This window comes from Coregonus clupeaformis, chromosome 18 (genome assembly GCF_020615455.1).
Source record: "Coregonus clupeaformis isolate EN_2021a chromosome 18, ASM2061545v1, whole genome shotgun sequence".
Classification (NCBI taxonomy): domain Eukaryota; kingdom Metazoa; phylum Chordata; class Actinopteri; order Salmoniformes; family Salmonidae; genus Coregonus; species Coregonus clupeaformis.
Window position 1 is genome coordinate 50,203,810 of NC_059209.1, and position 18,834 is coordinate 50,222,643.

General features: G+C 41.7%; 1 protein-coding gene across 1 annotated transcript; it reads left to right on the forward strand.

Moving 5' to 3' along the window:
* The first annotated feature begins 457 nt into the window (after positions 1-457).
* Positions 458-18,698, forward strand: mob1a (MOB kinase activator 1A). Its single transcript, XM_041836336.1, has 6 exons — positions 458-671; positions 1,246-1,412; positions 11,336-11,429; positions 15,583-15,716; positions 15,816-15,979; positions 16,251-18,698. The coding sequence occupies exons 1-6, from the start codon at positions 658-660 to the stop codon at positions 16,326-16,328; spliced, it is 651 nt and encodes a 216-aa protein (XP_041692270.1). The 5' UTR covers positions 458-657; the 3' UTR covers positions 16,329-18,698.
* Positions 18,699-18,834: the final 136 nt, after the last annotated feature.

The following is an 18,834-nucleotide window of genomic DNA, read 5'->3' on the forward strand; positions in this document are numbered from 1 at the left end:
AAATCCCGTTTTATTGAAAATGACCATGTGGTTTGGTTTACAATTGCAATCGGCTTGTGACTGGTGAAAACATCCAAACTCAGGCACGTGGAGCCCATTGTCATTTAGCATACATGTGCCTCTGCCATAAAAGTTGAGGTGCATCCGGAAGTCAATAATTCTCTGACACTTAAATATTTCTTATAAATGCGCATGCCATGATTTGTAATTGTGTATAAATACGGTTAATGCTATCCGGAATTCTTGGGACGTCCATACACAAAACACTAACCCATTTCAACTTCAATTGTATAATGTCAGAGTTTGGACCTCTCAAGGAACTAAGATTGTAAGGACCGTATGAATACTGCTGAACCAACCATGTTACATCAATTACTGAAATGGTTTCCATGTGAGTCCATATGAGGGCGACAAACGTACATGTCAACAAAATGTTGCGCTAACTATCTACGTCAAAATATTATTTATTCTGCGTACGACACACACTGACAAGTGAGAGAAGGGTTGGAAAGTTCGGAGACTTTTCACCAGGGAAGCTAGAAAGGCTGTATATTCACCAAACAACCAGTGAAACGTTCGACACGACAGTTTTACTTTGAGCGTCCACATTCTTTGGTCTGCATTTGTCTTCGTTTTTCGACCGAAATTAAGTTAACGATGAGCTTCCTATTGTAAGTAAAGCTAGCTATGTATGTCGCGTTTTACTCGTAGCAAGCTAATGTTACCGCGCCGGCTAGCTAACATGTTAACTATAACGTTAGCTATGTTTGCATAACTTTAGATGCAAACATATTGACTAATTAGTCATGATGGAACCACAGATTATCATAATCTTTGCTGTAACTGTTGATTATCTTACGTTTAATATAGTTAGCCAAATGTGACTAACGTTACCCAGCTAGCTAGATTAGCTAACGTTAGTTAGCTAAATAACAACACGATCATGTCACGTTATAGTTATCTTACGTTAATTAGTTAAATTAGGTGTTTCACTCATCAGGGGAACTGCTCATTGACGCATTTTTAGCATGTAGCCAACTAGTGAATAAGTTAACTAGCTAGTAAACAATTATAGATAGCCTGGCTTCCTTCCTGTTTTGTTGCTGTCTGCTGATCGGAGTAAAGTGTTTAACAGGAAGACTCTGACTAGTATGGTTTCATATCTGAGCACATCTACTCATCACTAATAGCTAAAACGTGGAACATCACAGTTTGACTCGAGCTCCCTCTCCTCCCTTGATCCAGTGGCAGTCGCTCATCTAAGACCTTCAAGCCGAAGAAGAACATCCCAGAGGGCTCCCACCAATACGAGCTGTTGAAGCATGCAGAGGCAACGCTGGGGAGTGGGAACCTGAGGCAGGCTGTCATGCTGCCAGAGGGGGAAGATCTCAATGAGTGGATTGCTGTTAACAGTGAGTAAAGGGTGATTGAAGGAGGGGAGCACAGAATTGACACATGTTCTTAATGACAGCCTTTAGGTTTCACAGGCGGACGCACAGTCTAGTAGCCTAGTGGTTAAGTAACCGAAAGGTCGCTGGTTTGAATCTTTTGGTGCCCTTGAGCAAGGCACTTAACCCTAATTGTTCCTGTAAGTCGCTCTGGATAAGCGCGTCTGCTAAATGAGCGAGAGAGAGACAGGGCCAAAAATATTGGCACCCTTGCACTTTTTTCAAATAATGCACAATTTCTTCCAGAAAACGGTTGAAATTAAACAATATTTTGGTATCCACATATGTATGTCTTTGGTTTGCAGTTGAACAAAACAAAAAATCGGAATAATTGACTAATCTTACCTTAATCCACAAAGAAATCCGACAATATTATTGGCACCTTCTAGAAGTAGTTAGAAATAATTAGATTTCAAGCAGGTGATTCTCCTTTACTTTGGAATTGAACTCACCTGTGGTGAGTTGCAGGTGCCTGCAATATAAAAATCCCTAATTCAATGAGTTTGAATAGAGAAAAGGACCCATTCTCCTGTTTTGTGACAGTGTGTACCGCAAGGAGAATCGAAAGAAACCAGATAATTATCTGAGGAGATCAGTCAGACACAATATTGTAGCCAAGCATGGACAATCTCAAGGCTACAAGTCCATCTTCACAGACCTTGATGTTCCTGTTTCCACTGTACGTAATGTCATCAAGAAGTTTAAGGCCCATGCCACTGTAGCCAACCTCCCTGGACATGGCCGCAAGAGAAGTTGATGGATGATTGCAGCAAAGGAATGTTAGAATGAACAATCAACTGCCACACAGATTCAAGCTGACTTTCAGACATAGGGTACGACAGCTTCAACTCGCACCATCCATCAACTCAATGAAAGGGGGTTATATAATAATAAATAATAATATGCCATTTAGCAGATGCTTTTATCCAAAGCGACTTAGTCATGCGTGCATACATTTTTGTGTATGGGTGGTCCCGGGGATCGAACCCACTACCTTGGCGTTACAAGCGCCATGCTCTACCAGCTGAGCTACAGAGGACCAGGAGACCCAGGAGGACCCCACTGCTGAAAGAGAGAGACATAAGAAAGCCCGACTGCAATTTGCCATAACACACCTGAACATGCCAAAATCCTTCTGGGAGAATTTTGGTAAAGAACACTTTCTCTGTTTACAGAAAACTAAATGAAGCCTTCGAAGAAAATAAAACCTTCCCTACAGTCAAACATGGAGGAGGTTCAGTGATGTTTTGGGGTTGCTTTGCTGCCTCTGGCAATGGGTGCCTTGAACTTGTGCATGGCATCATGAAATCAGGAGAATACCAAGGCATTTTGGAGCACAATATCGGACCCAGTGTCAGAAAGCTGGGTCTCCTTCTTAGGTCATAGGTCTTCCAGCAGGACAATGACCCCCAACACACTTCAAAACGCACCCAGGAATGGTTCAAGACAAACGCTGGACTGTTCTGAAGTGGCCAGCAATGAGTCAAGATCTAAATCCCATTGAAAACTTGTGAAGAGATCTGAAACAGCAGTTGGGAGAAGGCACCATTCAAATCTGGGAGAACTGGATACGTTTGCACAAGAGGAGTGGACCAAACTGCCAGTACAGAGGTGCAGGAAGCTTTGCTGGTTATAGGAAGCGCTTGATTGCAGTTTTTTGACCAAAGGCTGTGCTAACAAATAATAGGTCTAGGGTGTACATTTTGTCAATACCATTTCTGTTGATTTTCTGATTTTTAAATTGATCTGTAATATCAACAGTGAAATAAAGAATTGTGGAGACTAAATTTCAACTTATTTTTAGGGATAATAGTGAGTTACTTGAAAAAGTGCAAGGGTGCCAATATATTTAGCCACATGTGTATGTACAGTACCAGTCAAAAGTTTGGACACACCTACTCATTCAAGGGTTTTTCTTTATTTTTACTATTTTCTACATTGTAGAATAATAGTGAAGACATCAAAACTATGAAATAACACATATGGAATCATGTAGTAACCAAAAAAAGTGCTTAACAAATTCAAATATATTTTATATTTGAGATTCTTCAAAGTAGGCTATCTTCTGTATACCAACCCTACCTTGTCACAACACAACTGATTGGCTCAAAGGCATTAAGAAATAACACACATTTCAGGTGACTACCTCATGAAGCTGGTTGAGAGAATGCCAAGAGTGTGCAAAGCTGTCATCAAGGCAAAGGGTGGCCTATTTGGTAAAAGACCAAGTCCATATTATGGCAAGAACAGCTCAAATCAGCAAAGAGAAACAACAGTCCATCATTACTTTAAGACATGAAGTCAATCTGGAAAATGTCAAGAACTTTGAACGTTTCTTCAAGTGCAGTCGCAAAAACCATCAAGCGCTATGATGAAACTGGCTCTCATGAGGACCGCCACAGAAAAGGAAGACCCAGAGTTACCTCTGCTGCAGAGGATACATTCATTAGAGTTAACTGCACCTCAGATTACAGCCCAAATAAATGCTTCAGAGTTCAAGTAACAGACATATCAACTGTTCAGAGGAGACTGTGTGAATCAGGCCTTTATGGTCGAATTGCTGCAAAGAAACCACTACTAAAGGACACCAATAAGAACAAGAGACTTGCTTGGGCCAAGAAACATGAGCAATGGACATTGGACCGGTGGAAATCTGTCCATTGGTCCGATGACTCCAAATTTGAGATTTTTGGTTCCAACCGCTGTGTCTTTGTGAGACGCAGAGTAGGTGAACGGATGATCTCTGCATGTGTGATTCCCACCGTGAAGCATGGAGGAGGTGGTGTGATGATGTGGGAGTGCTTTGCTGTCTCTGATTTATTTAGAATTCAAGGCACACTTAACCAGCATGGCTACCACAGCATTCTGCAGCGATAAGCCATCCCATCTGGTTTGGGTTTAGCGGGACAATCATTTGTTTTTCAACAGGACAATGACCCAACACACCTCCAGGCTGTGTACGGGCTATTTGACTAATAAGGAGAGTGATGGAGTGCTGCATCAGATGACCTTGGCTCCACAATCACCCGACCTCAACCCAATTGAGATGGTTTGGGATGAGTTTGACCGCAGAGTGAAGGAAAAGCAGCCAACAAGTGCTCAGCATATGTGGGAACTCCAAGACTGTTGGAAAAGCATTCCAGGTGAAGCTGGTTGAGAGAATGCCAAGCGTGTACAAAGCTGTCAAAGGCAAAGGGTGGCTACTTTGAAGAATCTGGTTACTACATGATTCCATATGTGTTATTTCATAGTTTCTATGTCTTCACTATAATTCTACAATGTTGAAAATAGTAAAAATATAGAAAAACCCTTGAATGAGTAGGTGTGTCCAAACTTCTGACTGGTACTGCATTTGGAAAGTATTCAGACCCCTTCACTTTTTCCACATTTTGTCAAGTTGAAGTAGTTTTTTCTCCCCTCGTCAATCTACACACACAATACCCCATAATGACAAAGCGAAAACAGGTTTTTAGAAATTTTTTGTTTCTGGATGATGTCTGGAACATTAATTATCCTAAGGAATGTGCTGCAGCAAGGCATGCCTCAAATAAAACATGGAATTAATCAAATACAGTGGGGAGAACAAGTATTTGATACACTGCCGATTTTGCAGGTTTTCCTACTTACAAAGCATGTAGAGGTCTGTAATTTTTTATCATAGGTACACTTCAACTGTGAGAGACGGAATCTAAAACAAAAATCCAGAAAATCACATTGTATGATTTTTAACTAATTAATTTGCATTTTATTGCATGACATAAGTATTTGATCACCTACCAACCAGTAAGAATTCCGGCTCTCACAGACCTGTTAGTTTTTCTTTAAGAAGCCCTCCTGTTCTCCACTCGTTACCTGTATAAAAGACACCTCTCCACACACTCAATCAAACAGACTCCAACCTCTCCACAATGGCCAAGACCAGAGAGCTGTGTAAGGACATCAGGGATAAAATTGTAGACCAGCACAAGGCTGGGATGGGCTACAGGACAATAGGCACGCAGCTTGGTGAGAAGGCAACAACTGTTGGCGCAATTATTCGAAAATGGAAGAAGTTCAAGATGACGGTCAATCACCCTCAGTCTGGGGCTCCATGCAAGATATCACCTCGTGGGGCATCAATGATCATGAGGAAAGTGAGGGATCAGCCCAGAACTACACGGCAGGACCTGGTCAATGACCTGAAGAGAGCTGGGACCACAGTCTCAAAGAAAACCATTAGTAACACACTACGCCGTCATGGATTAAAATCCTGCAGCGCACGCAAGGTCCCCCTGCTCAAGCCAGCGCATGTCCAGGCCCGTCTGAAGTTTGCCAATGACCATCTGGATGATCCAGAGGAGGAATGGGAGAAGGTCATGTGGTCTGATGAGACAAAAATATAGCGTTTTGGTCTAAACTCCACTTGCCATGTTTGGAGGAAGAAGAAGGATGAGTACAACCCCAAGAACACCATCCCAACCGTGAAGCATGGAGGTGGAAACATCATTCTTTGGGGATGCTTTTCTGCAAAGGGGACAGGACGACTGCACCGTATTGAGGGGAGGATGGATGGGGCCATGTATCGCAAGATCTTGGCCAACAACCTCCTTCCCTCAGTAAGAGCATTGAAGATGGGTTGTGGCTGGGTCTTCCAGCATGACAACGACCCGACACACAGCCAGGGCAACTAAGGAGTGGCTCTGTAAGAAGCATCTCAAGGTCCTGGAGTGGCGAGCCAGTCTCCAGACCTGAACCCAATAGAAAATCTTTGGAGGGAGCTGAAAGTCCGTATTGCCCAGCGACAGCCCCGAAACCTGAAGGATCTGGAGAAGGTCTGTATGGAGGAGTGGGCCAAAATCCCTGCTGCAGTGTGTGCAAACCTGGTCAAGACCTACATGAAACGTATGATCTCTGTAATTGCAAACAAAGGTTTCTGTACCAAATATTAAGTTCTCCTTTTCTGATGTATCAAATACTTATGTCATGCAATAAAATGTAAATTTAATTACTTAAAAATCATACAATGTGATTTTCTGGATATTTGTTTTAGATTCCGTCTCTCACAGTTGAAGTGTACCTATGATAAAAATTAGACCTCTACATGCTTTGTAAGTAGGAAAACCTGCAAAATCGTCAGTGTATCAAATACTTGTTCTCCCCACTGTATATAAATACCTTATTTACATAAGTATTCAGACCCTTTGCTATAAGACTAGAAATTGAGCTCCGGTGCATCCTGTTTCCATTTATCATCCTTGAGATGTTTGTACAACTTGATTGGAGTCCACCTGTGGTAAATTTAATTGATTGGACATGATTTGGAAAGGTACACACCTGTCTATGTAAGGTCCTACAGTTGACAGTGCATGTCGGAGCAAAAACCAAGCCATGAGGTCGAAGGTATTGTCCGTAGAGCTCCGAGACAGGATTGTGTCGAGGCACAGATCTGGGGAACGGTACCAAAACATTTCTGCAGCATTGAAGGTCCCCAAGAACACAGTGGCCTTGATCATTCTTAAATGGAAGAAGTTTGGAACCACCAAGACTCTTTTAGAGCTGGCCGCCCGGCCAATCCGAGCAATCGGGGGAGAAGGGCCTTGGCCAGGGAGGTGACCAAGAACCCAATGGCTACTCTGACAGAGCTCCAGAGTTCTTCTGTGGAGATGGGAGAACCTTCTAGACCGACAACCATCTCTGCAGCACTCCACCAATCAGGCCTTTATGGTAGTGGCCAGACGGAACCCACTTGTCCTTAAAAGGCACATGACAGCCCACTTGGAGTTTGCCAAAAGGCACCTAAAGGACTCTCAGACCATGAGAAACAAGATTCTCTGGTCTGATGAAACCATGACTGAACTCTTTGGCCTGAATGCCAAGCGTTACGTCTGGAGGAAACCTGGCACCATCCCTACGGTGAAGCATGGGGGTGGCAGCATCATGCTGTGGGGATGTTTTTCAGTGGTAGGGACTGGGAGACTAGTGAGGATCGAGGAAAAGATGAACAGGGCAAAGTACAGAAAGATCCTTGATGAAAACCTGCTCAGGACCTCAGACTGGGGCGACGGTTCACTTTCCAACAGGACAATGACCATAAGCGCACAGCCTGGGCAATGCAGGAGTGGCTTCGGGACAAGTCTCTGAATGTCCTTAAATGGCCCAGCCAGAGCCCGGACTTGAACCTGATCGAACGTCCCTGGAGAGACCTGAAAATAGCTGTGCAGTGACGCTCTCCATCCAACCTGACAGAGCTTGTGAGGATCGGCAGAGAAGAATGGGAGAAACTCCCCAAATACAGGTGTGCCAAGCTTGTAGCGTCATGTCCAGGAAGACTCGAGGCTGTCATCGCTGCCAAAGGTGCTTCAACAATGCACTGAGTAAAGGGTCTGAATACTTACAGTTGAAGTCGGGAGTTTACATACACCTTAGCCAAATACATTTAAACTCAGTTTTTCACAATTCCTGACATTTAATCCTAGTAAAAATTCCCTGTCTTAGGTCCGTTAGGATCACCACTTTATTTTAAGAATGTGAAATGTCCGAAATAATAGTAGTGATTTATTTAAGCTTTTATTTCTTTCATCAGTTTCCCAGTGGGTCAGAAGTTTACATGCGCTCAATTAGTATTTGGTAGCATTGCCTTAAAATTGTTTAACTTGGGTCAAACGTTTTGGGTAGTCTTCCACAAGCTTCCCACGATAAGTTGGGTGAATCTTGGCCCATTCCTCCTGACAGAGCTGCTGTAACTGAGTCAGGTTTGTAGGCCTCCTTGCTCACATGCTTTTTCAGTTCTTCCCACAAATGTTCTATAGAATTGAGGTCAGGGCTTTGTGATGGCCACTCCAATACCTTGACTTTGTTGTCCTTAAGCCATTTTGCCACAACTTTGGAAGTATGCTTGGGGTCATTGTCCATTTGGAAGACCCATTTGCAACCAAGCTTTAACTTCCTGACTGATGTCTTGAGATGTTGCTTCAATATATCCACATAATTTCCCTTCCTCATGATGCCATCTATTTTGTGAAGTGCACCAGTCCCTCCTGCAGCAAAGCACCCCCACAGCATGATGTTGCCACCCCCGTGCTTCACGGTTGGGATGGTGGTGTTCGGCTTGCAAGCTGCCCCCTTTTTCCTCCAAACACTACGATGGTTATTATGGTCAGTTCTATTTTTGTTTAATCAGACCAGAGGACATTTCTCCAAAAAGTACGATCTTTGTCCCCATGTGCAGTTGCAAACCGTAGTCTGGCTTTTTTATGGCAGTTTTGGAGCAGTGGCTTCTTCCTTGCTGAGCGGCCTTTCAGGTTATGTCGATATAGGACTCGTTTTACTGTGGATATACAGTGAGTGAAAAAAGTATTTGATCCCCTGCTGATTTTGTACGTTTGCCCACTGACAAAGACATGATCAGTCTATAATTTTAATAGTAGGTTTATTTGAACAGTGAGAGACAGAATAACAACAACAACAACAACAAATCCAGAAAAACGCATGTCAAAAATGTTATAAATTGATTTGCATGTTAATGAGGGAAATAAGTATTTGACCCCTCTGCAAAACATGACTTAGTACTTGGTGCCAAAACCCTTGTTGGCAATCAGAGGTCAGACGTTTCTTGTAGTTAGCCACCAGGTTTGCACACATCTCAGGAGGGATTTAGTCCCACTCCTCTTTGCAGATCTTCTCCAAGTCATTAAGGTTTCGAGCCTGACGTTTGGCAACTCGAACTTTCAGCTCCCTCCACAGATTTTCTATGGGATTAAGGTCTGGAGACTGGCTAGGCCACTCCAGGACATTAATGTGCTTCTTCTTGAGCCACTCCTTTGTTGCCTTGGCCGTGTGTTTTGGGTCATTGTCATGCTGGAATACCCATCCACGACCCATTTTCAATGCCCTGGCTGAGGGAAGGAGGTTCTCACCCAAGATTTGACGGTACATGGCCCCATCCATCGTCCATTTGATGCGGTGAAGTTGTCCTGTCCCCTTAGCAGAAAAACACCCCCAAAGCATAATGTTTCCACCTCCATGTTTGACGGTGGGGATGGTGTTCTTGGGGTCATAGGCGGCATCACTCCTCCTCCAAACACGGCGAGTTGAGTTGATGCCAAAGAGCTCCATTTTGGTCTCATCTGACCACAACACTTTCACCCAGTTCTCCTCTGAATCATTCAGATGTTCATTGGCAAACTTCAGACGGGCCTGTATATGTGCTTTCTTGAGCAGGGGGACCTTGCTGGCGCTGCAGGATTTCAGTCCTTCACGGCGTAGTGTGTTACTAATTGTTTTCTTGGTGACTATGGTCCCAGCTGCCTTGAGATCATTGCCAAGATCCTCCCGTGTAGTTCTGGGCTGATTCCTCACCGTTCTCATGATCATTGCAACTCCACGAGGTGAGATCTTGCATGGAGCCCCAGGCCGAGGGAGATTGACAGTTATTTTGTGTTAATTCCATTGCGAATAATCGCACCAACTGTTGTCACCTTCTCACCAAGCTGCTTGGCGATGGTCTTGTAGCCCATTCCAGCCTTGTGTAGGTCTACAATCTTGTCCCTGACATCCTTGGAGAGCTCTTTGGTCTTTGCCATGGTGGAGAGTTTGGAATCTGATTGATTGATTGCTTTTGTGGACAGGTGTCTTTTTATACAGGTAACAAGCTGAGATTAGGAGCACTCCCTTTAAGAGTGTGCTCCTAATCTCAGCTCGTTACCTATATAAAAGGCACCTGGGAGCCAGAAATCTTTCTTATTGAGAGGGGGTCAAATACTTATTTCCCTCATTAAAATGCAAATCAATTTATAACATTTTTGACATGCGTTTTTCTGGATTTTTTTTGTTGTTATTCTGTCTCTCACTTTTCAAATAAACCTACCATTAAAATTATAGACTGATCATTTCTTTGTCAGTGGGCAAACTTACAAAATCAGCAGGGGATCAAATACTTTTTCCCTCACTGTAGGTACTTTTGTACCTGTTTCCTCCAGCATCTTCACAAGTTCCTTTGCTGTTGTACAGGGATTGATTTGCACTTTTCGCACTAAAGTACGTTAATCTCTAGGAGACAGAACGCCTCTCCTTCCTGAGCGGTATGACGGCTGCGTGGTCCCATGGTGTTTATACTTGCGTACTATTGTTTGTACAGATGAACGTGGTACCTTCAGGCATTTGGAAATTGCTCCCAAGGATGAACTAGACTTGTGGAGGTCTACCATTTGTTTTCAGAGGTCTTGGCTGATTTCTTTTGATTTTCCCATGATGTCAAGCAAAGAGGCACTGAGTTTGAAGGTAGGCCTTGAAATACATCCACAGGTACACCTCCAATTGACTCAAATTATGTCAATTAGCCTATCAGAAGCTTCTAAAGCCATGACATCATTTTCTGGAATTTTCCAAGCTGTTTAAAGGCACAGTCAACTTAGTGTATGTAAAGTTCTGACCCACTGGAATTGTGATACAGTGAAATAATCTGTCTGTAAACAACTGTTGGAAAAATTACTTGTGTCATGCACAAAGTAGATGTCCTAACCGACTTGCCAAAACTATAGTTTGTTAACAAGAAATTTGTGGAGTGGTTGAAAAAACGAGTTGTAATGACTCCAACCTAAGTCTATGTAAACTTCCGACTTCAACTGTATGTAAATGTTTTTTATTTTGAATACATTTGCAAAAATTTCTAAACCTGTTTTTGCTTTGTCAATATGGGGTATTGTGTGTAGATGGGGGGGGGGTTGGCGGGACTATTTAATCCATTTTAGAAGAAGGGAATATTATTTTGTCTGTGTGCTCAGTATCTCAGAACACCCTTGGTTGCTGCCTATCTTTCATATTAAGTACTTTGTCATTGGGCATTTGGTTGCCCATTCAGTTATGCTTTTGCATTAGATAATATGGGCCTTTGGTCTGCTCTGTTTCAGCTGTGGACTTCTTCAATCAGATCAACATGCTCTACGGCACCATTACTGAGTTCTGCACTGAGACCAGCTGCTCTGTGATGTCTGCAGGGCCTAGGTAAGATAGGCAGGGAGACAGACTATTCAAATGGAAAAGGAAGATGCAAATGTGTCTGTCTTTGCTGTTGATTAATTTGACCAATTTTTGGCTTAAGAACCTTCATCAGACAGACATTCCATGCATATTCCCTCTTTCAGTTATATTATTCTCTGAAAGGACCTGAAGAGTGATAAAACACTTTTTTTTTTTTTTTACTACTTTGCAGATATGAAACAGACAATCATAATATCAGTCAAAAATATAAAATTCCCAGTTTATGCTACAAAACCAACTTTGTAAGAGGGATTAAAAATAAGTTATGACTCAAAATGACAGAGTAAGGCATTGTTGGCAGAATAGATTGATGCAGTTCAATGCATCGATTCATATAATTCACCAATACATGTTGGTAGTCCAACAAATATTGATACCAGGTTGTAAATCAGTTGGCCTGGTACATTGTTTGCTTCCTCCAGCCATTGGGGATGCACTGTTTCAGTTTCAATTACTCAATATTTTGGAGAAAAGCGGACGAATGTAACTAAGGTTGGGAATGCCAATACAATCAAACTAGCAAGGGCAATCATAACGTGGGTAATAGGCTAGCTTATGTATTTAGGTAGCTATGTATTTAGCAAGCTAAAAACACGAAGCCTAACGTTAGATAGGCAAAAGTATGTGGACACCCCTTCAAATTAGTCGATTTGGCAATTTTAGCCACACCCGTTGCTGACAGGTGTATAAAATCGAGCACACAGCCATGCAATCTCCATAGACAAACATTGGCAGTAGAGACAGGTGTCCTCATACTTTTGGTCATGTAGTGTAGCTGCTGGGAGGATGATGACATTGGGCGAGTGGCCAACTTTGTCTCCCCATGTTTTTCTGTGGCTACCGCTAGAGATGGTGTCATTTGGTTAGCTAGCAAGAAATGTGAATCACTTTGCTTGCTAGCTATGCTAAACTTGAACAACTGTTATCCACAGTTCAGCATATCTCTTAGTTGTCAATCAAATGTATTTAGCATCGGTCAAATGGGCGGGCAGGCAAGTTCCCATTCAGTCGTCAAAACGTGGCTTGGGACAAGCATGCATTGGCGGGCGAGCAGACTACTATTCCCCGTCGTTTATCAGTGCAATTTTGACAGCCAACTACAAGCTGAAAAAGTTTGAGAGGGTTTATCTACTGTTCCCTCGTTAGATTTTAGATCATATCGGGCTTGCTAACAACAGTTTATATTGTTGATGTATAGACAACTGAGGGAGAGTGAGCCTACCTTTTTCATGGTGGTTTGATCAATAGGACTGTAAAGTTTCCAAATGTAAGACTCCTGTGGTATTTACATATTTGCAGAAATCCATTCAGGTGTAGTTTGTGGCTTTTGGCCAATTCCTTTTAAGATCTAAAGTCGCGCTACTGCCTGTAAACACATGATCCAGTTAAAAGTGAATGATGGCAGGCCCGTGTGGCCAATGGCTTATTTGCATATAGGCCTATTGTAGCTCTGATTGGTTATGGCGCACCGGTCTGTATTGACTCCTGTCCTGGACAAGACGGATGTTTTTATTAGGTTTTATTTAATGCCGTGTCTATTAATTGTCCAAACGCACAGCCGCTTTCCCACTCTATATTGCTATAGAGTTTTCACTAATGCCTTCCTCTACGTCATTCCCAAATATTCTATGAATCATTGAAAACTTGAAATGACCATATTTAAGTGCTTGCTTGTCAGAAAATATAAAAAAAAGTAATATCCTTCCTGGGGGTGTATATTATAATAATACGATTTAATGTTGCTAAAACGCTGTCAGTTCCGCTTTTAAACTTGAATATGGTAGTTATTCACATGCCACTGCTATGGTCAGCCCAGGCCTGACTTCCCACACGCACACACAGAAATGCTTTATTTTGCTACCTAATTTTAAACTTTGGTTCAGTGTGTTAGTTTCACTTCATGTTTTTACAATGTCAATGCAGTACAGAACAAATCATTTCTGGAGTTTTCTCTGAGCCCATATTCACAAAGCGTCTCACAAGAGTGCTGATCTGATTTATGTAATCTTATTCATTATGATTTAAAAGGGAAAACGGATCCTAGTCCAGCAGTCCTTCTCAGAGACACTTTGTGAATTCTGATTCTTGTGTCCGCTGAAACCACTTGAAATATAAACGCAACAATTTCAAAGATATTATTGAGTTACAGTTCATATAAGGAAATCAGTCAATTGAAATAAATTCATTAGGCCCTAATCTATGGATTTCACATCACTGGGAATACAGATATGCATGTGTTGGTCACTGATACTATATATATTTTTTTAAGGTAGGGGCATGGATCAGAAAACCAGTCAGTATCTGGTGTGACCACCATTTGCCTCATGCAGCTTCTCCTTCGCATAGAGTTGATCAGGCCGTTGGTTGTGGCCTGTGTAATGTTGTCCCACTCCTCTTCAATGGCTGTGTGAAGTTGCTGGATATTGGCTGGACCTGGAACACGCTGTCGTACACGTCGATCCAGAGCATCCCAAACATGCTCAATGGGTGACATGTCTGGTGAGGTATGCAGGCCATGGAAGAACTGGGACATTTTCAGCTTTCAGGAATTGTGTACAGATAGATCCTTGCAACATGTGGCCGTGCATTATCATGCTGAAACATGAGATGATGGCGGTGGATGAATGGCACAACAATGGGCCTCAGGATCTTGTCACGTGCATTCAAGTTGCCATCGATTTAAAATGCAATTGTGTTCGTTGTCCGTAACTTATGCCTGCCCATACCATAACCCCACCACCACCATGGGGCTATCTGTTCACAACGTTGACATTAGCAAACCGCTCGCCCATACGAGGCCATCTGCCCAGTACAGTTGAAACCGGGATTCATCCATGAAGAGGACACTTCTCCAGCGTGCCAGTGGCCATCGAAGGTGAGCATTTGCCTACTGAAGTCTTATGACACCGAACTGCAGTCAGGTCTAGACCCTGGTGAGGATGACGAGCACGCAGATGAGCTTCCCTGAGACTGTTTCTGACAGTTTGTGCAGAAATTATTGGATTGTGCAAACCCACAGTTTCATCAGTTGTTCAGGTGGCTGGTCTCAGACGATCACGCAGGTGAAGAAGCCGGATGTGGAGGTCCTGGGCTGGCATGGTTACACGTGGTCTGCGGCTGTTTGGACGTACTGCCAAATTCTTGAAAACAACGTTGGAGGCGGCTTATGGTAGAGAAATGATCATTCATTTCTCTGTTAACAGCTCTGGTGGGCATTCCTGCAGTCAGCATGCCAATTGCACGCTCCCTCAACTTGAGACATCTGTGGCATTGTGTTGTCTGACAAAACTGCACATTTTAGTGGCCTTTTATTGGCCCCACACAAGGTGCACCTGTGTAATGATCATGCTGTTAAATCAGCTTCTTGATATGCCACACCTGTCAGGTGGATTATCTTGGCAAAGGAGAAATGCTCACTATCAGGGATGTAAACCAATTTGTACGCAACATTTATACGCGTTTTGTGCGTATGGACATTTGAAACATGGGACCAGCACTTTACATGTTGCATTTTATATTTCTGTTCAGTGTAGTTTTGGCACTTCCTCAGAGTTCCTTCTTCTTGCTCTATTTTCGGTCTCTAATCGGGAGGAAAATACCCGAGCCGACTTCCTGCCAACATGGCCATAATCAAGGTCACTGTAGTGTTTTACCTCTAGTCTCTTCTGCTCTTTTCCAGCTCCTGAATCTTACTCTAGTATACTCTGTACTAATCATTTATGGTAAATGTCGTCTTCTAAGAAGAACAGAAATTAAATTTGTGCACTGGTAAAATGCTGTGTCTTAATAGGACAACCTTTTATACCCCAAACTGGGTCTTGTTAGGAAGATGTCCTCTTCTAGCCATATGACTGTCCAACAAACACTGATGTTGAATTGTGCCAAAAACATTCAGAGGAAGCCAGAATTTCATGTTATTAAAATTCTCATTCCATCTGTAGTCCCGTGTAGCTCAGTTTTGCAACGCCAGGGTTGTGGGTTCGATTCCCACAGGGGGCCAGTATGAAAAAAATATAATGCACTCACTAACTGTAAGTCGCTCTGGATAAGAGCGTCTGCTAAATGACAAAAAAATAAATAATAATCTCGCTATTGGTCCGTCTCTACCTCCCTCAAGGTATGAATACCACTGGGCTGATGGCACCAACATCAAAAAGCCCATCAAGTGCTCTGCTCCTAAGTACATAGACTACCTGATGACCTGGGTGCAGGATCAGCTGGATGATGAGACACTCTTCCCCTCCAAGATAGGTTAGTTGAAAAATCAGTTCGTATGAATTCGAAACCTTCACAACTTTCGCCAAGACTTTCGGCTTTTTGACAATAGAACTCCCGCTCTGTCTCCCTTAGGAGTGCCCTTTCCCAAGAACTTCATGTCTGTGGCCAAGACTATTCTGAAGCGCCTGTTCAGAGTCTATGCCCACATCTACCACCAGCATTTTGACTCTGTGATGCAGCTGCAGGAGGAGGCCCACCTAAACACCTCCTTCAAACACTTCATCTTCTTTGTCCAGGTGCCAATACTAATACATTCCAAATATCAAATGTTCTCTTTATTGCTGGTTAGAAATGATTGTCATGATTCTGTCAGAGGGGTTCTTGTCATAAATCATGCTTCCATGGATGTAGTAAATAGTATTATATTCCCATTGATGCATTGTGCAATTATAATTCATGGTTAACAGGCGTACTTGTTACTATCCTGTGTAAATATAGCATAGCAGGTAAAAATGATGTTCGATCACATATAGCTTGTGTGGTATTTTACCGTGTGTGTCTGTGTAGGAGTTCAACCTCATTGATCGGCGTGAGCTGGCCCCCCTGCAGGACCTCATTGAAAAACTGGGCTCCAAGGACAGATAAACGCCTTCCTCTCTCGCTCTCGCCTTTCTGGCTTTCTGTAACTTTTTCACTTTGTGCATTTTTATTCCCCCTCTTTCTCCCTACATTCATTACCTGTATATTTCCTATTCTAGTTTTTTTTGCTCTCTCCCTCTAGTTGTCTGACATTGTTTCAGAGCTTGTTTTGTTAAAGGTCACTCTAGTCTTTAAGGTAAGATACCAGGGTGTAGTATATTAAAGGTATTTTTATAATTGGGACCTACTGACCTGTACTGTGGACCAATATGTTTTAGGAGTTTAAATGGAAACCAGCAATTCTTTCCTATAATATTTGGGTCAGTTTATAGTATATTAATATCCTAAACAGTTTTACAAGCACATTTTAAAAACTTTAACAATCACATTTTCAGTTGGGGTTTTAGTCAATGTACTTAAATACTGTTTTTTGGGATCTTGTATCTGAAACGTTTTTGTATTTTAGATTAAGGTGAACGAAGTTGCAAAAGACAGGGGATATTGATCAATAAATATTTGCAGTGACACTTTTGATATACTTGTGAATCTTCCATAGTTCATAAACAATCAGTGATCATATTTCTATGCTCGACCTGACTATTTAGGTGTTATACGGTATTTTAAGAGAACGCGATCAAAGTATCAGAGAGGACATTTAGAAAAATTAAATATAGTATAATGTGAATATTTTGATCTTACTCATTCTCATTTCACTCAAATAGCACATGTGCCTCAGTTATGTTTTTACTATGTCAAATTCCTTGGATGCCTTTGTCCTTCATGCTGGTATTTAATTGTAATATCAGTATCAAGTCAATCCTTGTTTTATTGTTTATTAAACATACCTTTACTCAAGCATGCAAAATGCAATATTAGCAATAGTGCTCGCACCAATACATGACACGGGTGAGTGTATGTGATATTTGTCATTTTTTTCATGTTTAACATGTTTTGTGTTATTTGTCTTATCTGAGTGTGTGACATGTTAACTCACCCTTGTCATTGTGTTCAATCCAGGCACAGTGCTAAAGCAGCAGGGCTGTTTGTTGTGCCACCTTGACACATTAAATTTTGATCCCATTCCATCCAAATTCCTTGCCACAAATTGAATGTTATTTATAAAGAAAAAAGCTATTAGTATTTACCCTCTTCCTGATTTGGACTGAGTGTAAAGGTCTATGTGCTACTCCATTTGATACCTTAGACATGCTCCGGAACTTTGGCGACTACTAAGTATTTTTTTTAAACCTCCCACTTTGGGCAGGATGTGTTAATGTGTAGTTCATACATGCATAATCTATGAGCAGAATTACCTCAATTAGCCACGAAATCCCTAGTTTGAAAACGACTTTTCTGGAATCAGTGCTGTGCTATTTTCCCCCAAGTGGGCCAGCCCCCTAGCAATTTGAGTTCAACCAATGAGCTTCAGCCCTTTGCCGTATGAGTGATAGCTAGCAAGAGGCACATCATGCACACACAGCAAAGTGAGAGGGAGCAATGACGTGTTGTGCATACTACGTCAAGTATGTCATTTTGGGGGACCACTTTTGGCTCGTTAGTGCTACTTTCAGAACTACTGGATAAAAAGTATAGAAAAGTACTGGAGAATCTCTAACTAATTTCAGACAATTTCGGCCAATGTAAATACGTTTTTACACAGCTTATCTCTCATTTGGCCCCCTGGTTGGAAAATACATCCTTGTAAAAGTATGATCTACTAGCCAACACATGGTATTAAGCAAGTGTGAGATTGGTGTGTCTTTACAAATCTCCAGCATGTTTGTAATATTCATAATCTTTCCTAATATGTGCTTATGTTTGATCTGTCTGGATAAAGTTACCTGATATACTGCCAGTATGTGTACTTATAGGTTTTATTACATTCAACATTGATTTTGAATGTGGTGTTACATTCCCCATAGGCAATGCGATGTTGGGAATAAGACAATACACACACTGTATGTTTCTGGAATATATTAAGTGTAGTTTTTATTTTTTTATTTTTTTGGAAAAAGATGGCTACTTTTTATTTACACATTACATTTTTTGGGTCTACCTTTTTTTCTCCCAGATATCCAATGAAAACAGTTTGTAAAGCCATAGATTTGGAGTTACATTTAATCTTATTTTTTGATATTGCTGTTAAATTAACTAACTTTGGTTAAGGAATTTTAAAAAGGGTATGACTTTTTATATATTTTGGAGGTAATTTGTGGCCAATGTGATTTATGTTACAACTGTGAGTCCAATACTCTGCTGTAAATAGGGTAATTTACAGCACATTATCTTAACAAAACTGTGCCTTTAGAAAATATTGTCTGAATTTACAGTATTCACAGCGGAATAGCTTAATAAACATTAAAATGACTTTGTGGAGATTCTGTTTGTATTGAAATGATTTGAAATGGGTATGAGAGTTGAGACATTTAATTTATAGCTCAAGTGGTCAAAAATAAGTGTGGAACTAAGTTAAATCTTTCTTGATAATAACCCATCTTGACCATTTCACTGC

Bases quoted from the DNA above. Each gene is read 5' to 3' on its own strand.
- mob1a (XM_041836336.1), top strand. The intron at 1,413-11,335 runs GTGAGTAAAGGG...GCTCTGTTTCAG, and splicing joins TGAGTGGATTGCTGTTAACA to CTGTGGACTTCTTCAATCAG. The intron at 15,980-16,250 runs GTGCCAATACTA...GTGTCTGTGTAG, and splicing joins ACTTCATCTTCTTTGTCCAG to GAGTTCAACCTCATTGATCG.